Source organism: Solanum verrucosum, unplaced genomic scaffold, assembly GCF_900185275.1.
Source record: "Solanum verrucosum unplaced genomic scaffold, falcon-dt-bn FXZP01000177.1, whole genome shotgun sequence".
Classification (NCBI taxonomy): Eukaryota; Viridiplantae; Streptophyta; class Magnoliopsida; order Solanales; family Solanaceae; genus Solanum; species Solanum verrucosum.
Window position 1 is genome coordinate 167,501 of NW_026020401.1, and position 5,837 is coordinate 173,337.

A 5,837-nucleotide genomic window follows, 5' to 3' on the forward strand; every position below is an offset into this window, starting at 1 on the left:
TCAAGAAATAAAGTTTTTTGTTTTAACTTATGATCTAATATAAATGGTAGTTGTTTATGTGGCTATAAATCATTTCGGGTAATAACTACTATCAGAATAAGTTATCCCTCACCTTGGGTGGTATAGTAATCCTGAAATAACTTATCTTGAGATTTTTACACATCAATTTTTTCACATTCTTGAAGGGAATTTTTGTAAATAAATAACTTGTTCTTAAAATTTATGCAATGCATTTTATTTAAATACAACAAATCAAACACTTAATAAGAAACAATCTCAACATAATTTATCACACCATAACTAATCTTATCCTAACTTGTATTAAAATCAAAGGACTCCAAACATAAAATTATATCATTATAGGTGTTGGAGTATATAGATTTTTCCATGATAATATATATGACTCTAGGGTTTAAAGCACAAAGTACACTATGCATCTTCTAGAGGATATCTTCATCCGTTTTGTGAGGATTCCCGAAAATTGGTGATTTGCAAGTTGTGGTTGAGTTAAATTAGGTCTTAGGCTAACTCATATCCCAAAAGCTAGTGTAAAGGAAAGATGATTGCCCCAAGTCTTATAAGGAGTCCACTCATTTCATTAACTATCAATGTGAGACTTTTATCATTCTTTAACACCTCACCTCATGCTTAGTGTGTGCAATTTTTGATTTTTGGGGGCTCCAACTTTGGGTGAGATGGACCTTGTCTGATATCATGTGAAATTAGGTCTTGGGCCTAACTCACACCCCAAAAGTTAACTCAAAGGAAAAAGGATTGTCCAAGCCTTATAAAGAGGTCACTCATCTCATTAATTATCAATGTGAGACTTTTGTCATTAACATGTTGCTACAAATCCGCCTCTACTCGAGAGAAACTCGTAAGCTAATATTATTACACCCCTTACTTGATATGATATTTAGTACGTGTAAATGACTATTCGAAGTACACAACTCACAAGTCAGTCCTCTTTGAAGTAGTCAACCAGGGAATAGTTACTACTTACTAGCTAGTCTTTTTTCTAAAATTTTATGTCCAATATATGTGGAGATGATGATTTCGTTTTTTTTTTCATGCAAAACTTATTACTCCTATTGTCTCAATTCATGTGGTATTTTTCATTTTTTGACTGTTTGATTGGAAATTTACGCATGAAATCTTTCTCTGTGCAATGTGACAGATTTGTAAGACTTGTGTTTAATTTAGTCAACGTCATCCCTCTTGAGTCTTCTGAACCCAGTGGTGAACCTGGTCCCTTAGGCATGGTTGACCCCAAGTCTTCGCATTTTTTTTATTAATATGAGAGTAAGAGAATCATAGTACTATGTCTATATATTAATTATAGTAAGTTGTTGGTTGAATTACTAGTTTGCATCATTTTGGAAATTGTCAAAAACGATGGAACTAAAACAAATGATTTTGCTTTCTTACCAAATTGCTTGTTTCTACGTTTGTGTGCTAATACTAACATTAGCCACAGCCCAAAACACAACTAAAGGTGCCAATGTCACAAAACCAGGATGCACTAACCAGTGTGGAAACGTTACGGTTCCATACCCATTCGGTATTGGCTCAGGCTGTGCTTTTGATTCGGGGTTTGAGATCCAGTGCAACAATTCTGATAAACCCCTTATAGGAAACCATCTGACGGTGTATGACATCTCGGATGCTGAATTGCGTATCTCCAATGTCTTCGGTTGGAGATGTTACAACTCCACTGGAGCTATGAACGGTCAGAGAATGGTATCCAGAATATTTTTGGAATCAAGTCCGTATAGTTTCTCTGCGCTGAACAGGATTATTGTAGTTGGTTGCGATGACTACGGTGCAATCTCGGGGCCTAACAACTTTGAGTATGGCTGCAGTGTCAGCTGTACAAGCAGAGAGGATGTGATGAAAGGAGGAGAGTGTATGGGAAAAGGCTGCTGCCAGAAACAGATACCCAAGGGCTTGAAATACTATAGCACAACCATGTCTAGCACTGGAAACCATACCGACGTTTGGTCCTTTAATTCATGTGGCTATGCATTTCTGGGCGAGGCAGATCGCTTTCATTTCCGGGGCTTGCCAGATCTAGGTGATGATCTAACTGTTGATTATTTTTATGAGAGGTTAAAGGCCACTGTTCCCATTGTCCTGGAATGGGCCATCGGGAATCTTACTTGCACGCAAGCTCGGAAAACAGAGGATTATGCTTGCACTGAAAATAGCTACTGCATTGATTCCGATACTGGTCTTGGTGGCTATCGCTGCAGCTGTAATCCAGGTTATCATGGCAATCCTTATCTCAATCAAGGCTGTCAAGGTATAAGTAATGTTTCAATTTTTCACTAAGTTAAAAGGTGACACATGTTTTTCTTGGATTAGATAAATGTCTATATTGCTTTATAACATTATTGTTATGTTGATGTTATACTAAAAATGAAATCAATAAAAGTTGTTTAGTTCTTTAGAATTATTTCTCATACTGTGTAAACCTAACTTTAAGTCTGAACTATGAAGTGTATTCAACAGAAAGCGTCACAAAATATTCAAGAATGTAACTTTCATGCATTAATTTGACAGTATTATATTGATTTGATCTTTATCAGATATTGATGAATGTGCTGATCATCCAAAAAACAGTTTGTGTGAAAAGATGTGCATAAATACTCCAGGAAGTTACAATTGTTCTTGTCCCCATGGATATACTGGTGACGGCAAGAAGGATGGTCGTGGTTGTATTGCTCCCTACCCTAATCAGTTTCCATGGATCAAGTTCTCCGCAGGTAAATATCTTGGTATACTTTCAGGATTCCGGACAATTTTTGAATAATAAAGAATTTCTTTATATGTGGTTTGAAACACCAACTTGATACACAGGTATAGGAGCTGTTGGCTTTATATCCCTAGTGGTTGGAACAATTTGGCTCTGTTTCAGAATAAGGAAAAGGAAATTGATTGAAGTCAGGGAGAAATTCTTCCAACAAAATGGTGGTTTATTATTGAAACACAGAATCTCCACTAATGACGGTGGTATGAAAGCAACAAAAATTTTCACAGCTGAGGAGCTCAAGAAAGCTACAGACAATTATGCCCATTACAAAATTCTTGGTCGTGGTGGCAATGCAATTGTATATAGAGGTGTGCTAAGTGATAATCGCATAGTTGCAATTAAAAAATCTAGAATTGTGGATGAGAGCCAAATTGAGCAGTTTATCAATGAGGTGCTTATTCTCACTCAAATCAACCATCGAAACGTGGTGAAGCTCTTCGGGTGTTGTTTGGAAGATGAAGTTCCTTTATTGGTTTATGAGTATGTATCTGAAGGAACTCTTTACGAGCACATTCACAATCAACGTGGAGGGGGTTGGTTAAATTGGCAAAATCGGTTGAGAATTGCCATAGAGACAGCCACTGCACTTGCTTACCTTCATTCATTTGCCTCGATGCCTATAATTCATCGCGATGTCAAGTCTTCCAACATATTGTTAGATGAATTTTCCACAGCTAAAGTGGCTGATTTTGGAGCTTCAAGGCTCATCCCTTTGGATCAAACACGTGTGGCTACATTAGTTCAAGGTACATTTGGGTACTTGGATCCTGAATATTTTTTCAAAAGTCAATTGACGGATAGAAGTGATGTTTACAGCTTTGGAGTAGTTCTGGCAGAACTTCTAACAGGGTTAAAGCCAGTTTCTGGAGATAGAAACGATGATCAAAAGAATTTGGCTGATTATTTTGTTTCATCCATAGATAATAATCGCTTATTTCAAATTCTTGATCGTCGTATTTTGCGAGAAGGGAATCTTGAGCAACTTCAACAGATGGCTGAGCTGGTGAAGAATTGTCTTCAATTGCAGGGAGAAGATAGGCCTACAATGAAGGAAGTGGCTATTCAACTTGAAGGTTTGAGGAAGGTAACTGGAGTTTCTTGGTCTAATCAACATGTACACGAAGATAATGATTTATCAGATCTTTACACAGTTCCAATGGACGCCTATGGAAAAAAACCCCAATTCAGATAGTTATCAATCATGCATCCTACTTACAATCTAAGTTGATCCAAAATCCAGGCTACTAATAATGGTATTAGATTTCTCTTACTGTACTATCCCTGTTTCGAGAAGTTGGTATCTTGTAGCCCTGTTTCGAGAAGTTGCCACAATGACAATTTTAAACTTTTTTGGCCAGTATTTGTAGCCCATAAACTTTTGAAGTAAATTATTTTGGATCTTCCTAAAATATTTCAATTTCTCCATCTCTCCTCTTAAAATCCATGTTCATTCATTTTAACTTACGTAAATTCCACTAGTTTAGGAGTTAATTAATCAGATACACTCTAGTTTACAATATTATGTATTTTATCAGATTTTGGTGTCTCCAAATACGTCTAGATACATGTATCACAGATACATGAAGTCAAATTTAAGTACAATTTGTTATAGATACATTGTATCCAAGTGGATCAACATGTATCTGAAATACATAGTAAATCTCGCTCACTTCCCTCGCCTCTCTTCCATCTCGCTCGCCACTCTCTCATGTATCTGGGATCCCAGATACATGTGAATCACTCTAGATACATATAGATTCATGTATCTAGTATGATTTGTATGTATCTAGGATACCTATGAATCTCATTCGCCTCTCTTTCTACTTTTGTATATCTGATAGCAAAAATACATGTATCTAAGTATAAAATATACAAAAAACTTTTCATTTATTAAATTTTGAGAAAATACATATATACCCCCTTAACATCTTTCAAGTGATTTTTTAAGCATCATGCAAAGTAAAAATAATCAACTAATATGAAATGAAGAGAGTATTAAAAATTGCATCCGTCAAAATATAATAGTCAGTAAAGATTATTTAAGGTGATTAATAATTAATTTCAATTAAAGAAAATATTATACTTGTTTTTGAGCTATTAAAATCATTTTTCCTAACACTTTTTTAACTAGTCAACCAAGGAATGTTTACTAGCTAGTCTTTTTTCCTAAAATTTCATGTCCAATAGTTTTGATGTGAGGTAGGATAGGTAAAGATTAAAATAATGGATTTTGATGGACTTGGACTTAAAGTTTTATTAGTTAGACTAAAATTTAAGTATTGAGCTTGAGAAAATGGTAAAGTTAAAGACTTAATTAAAGTTTAACAAAATATTTATATTTTATTTATAAATAGTATATAAATAATTGTAACATTTATATAAATATAATTTCTCTGTTCGGTTTGATTATTTTTGCGATTAATTTTAGTTAAATCAAAATAGAACCAAATAGTATTGGTTTTCAAAATGTCACGCCCCGAGCCTACACCCTGGGCGGGACCGGCACCTGGAGACCGTTGCTGGCCCCAGGCGAACCCTTGGCCTGGCTTTCTTAACTCAGCGGAAACTTAACTCAACCGAATAACTCAATGTCATGCAAAGACATAAACAACTTAACTAATAAAAATATGGCCCAAAGGGCAACTCGAGTCTCAAAATAGAATATTTACACATATATACATGTACATGGATGAGAGACTCAAAACTAACTGACTGTCTATTGAAGCCTCTAATATACTGAGATGGATGTGGGGACAGACCCCGCAACATCCTAATAGAACAAAACTAAGTACACAAAATAATTGAGTCCTCCGGAATGCAAGGAGGCTCACCACAGACTCTGGAGTGCTCAGCTGGATCAACGACGCGCAGGATGCTGATCCGGGGTACCTGTATCTGCATCATAAGACGATGCAGGCCAACTGGCATCAGTACATGAAATGTACGAATATGTGAGCTGGAAAAGCTGAACCACAACTTAAACTTGAAAGGAGAACAAGAGATCACTTACCTTGACTCTGAACGA

The 5,837-nt window shown here is 35.8% G+C and overlaps 1 protein-coding gene across 1 annotated transcript; it reads left to right on the plus strand.

The window, feature by feature from the left end:
• The first annotated feature begins 1,391 nt into the window (after positions 1 to 1,391).
• LOC125839871 (wall-associated receptor kinase 2-like) lies at positions 1,392 to 4,004 on the plus strand. The gene is made up of 3 exons (XM_049518855.1): positions 1,392 to 2,302; positions 2,589 to 2,765; positions 2,860 to 4,004. The coding sequence occupies exons 1-3, from the start codon at positions 1,396 to 1,398 to the stop codon at positions 4,002 to 4,004; spliced, it is 2,229 nt and encodes a 742-aa protein (XP_049374812.1). The 5' UTR covers positions 1,392 to 1,395.
• Positions 4,005 to 5,837: the final 1,833 nt, after the last annotated feature.

What these genes read in the sequence shown, in the direction of transcription:
- LOC125839871 (XM_049518855.1), top strand. Translation starts at nt 1,396, where the DNA reads ATGGAACTAAAACAAATGATTTTGCTTTCTTACCAAATTGCTTGTTTC. An exon ending in TCTCAATCAAGGCTGTCAAG is followed by an intron (nt 2,303 to 2,588) that starts GTATAAGTAATG and finishes GATCTTTATCAG; the next exon opens with ATATTGATGAATGTGCTGAT. An exon ending in ATGGATCAAGTTCTCCGCAG is followed by an intron (nt 2,766 to 2,859) that starts GTAAATATCTTG and finishes CTTGATACACAG; the next exon opens with GTATAGGAGCTGTTGGCTTT.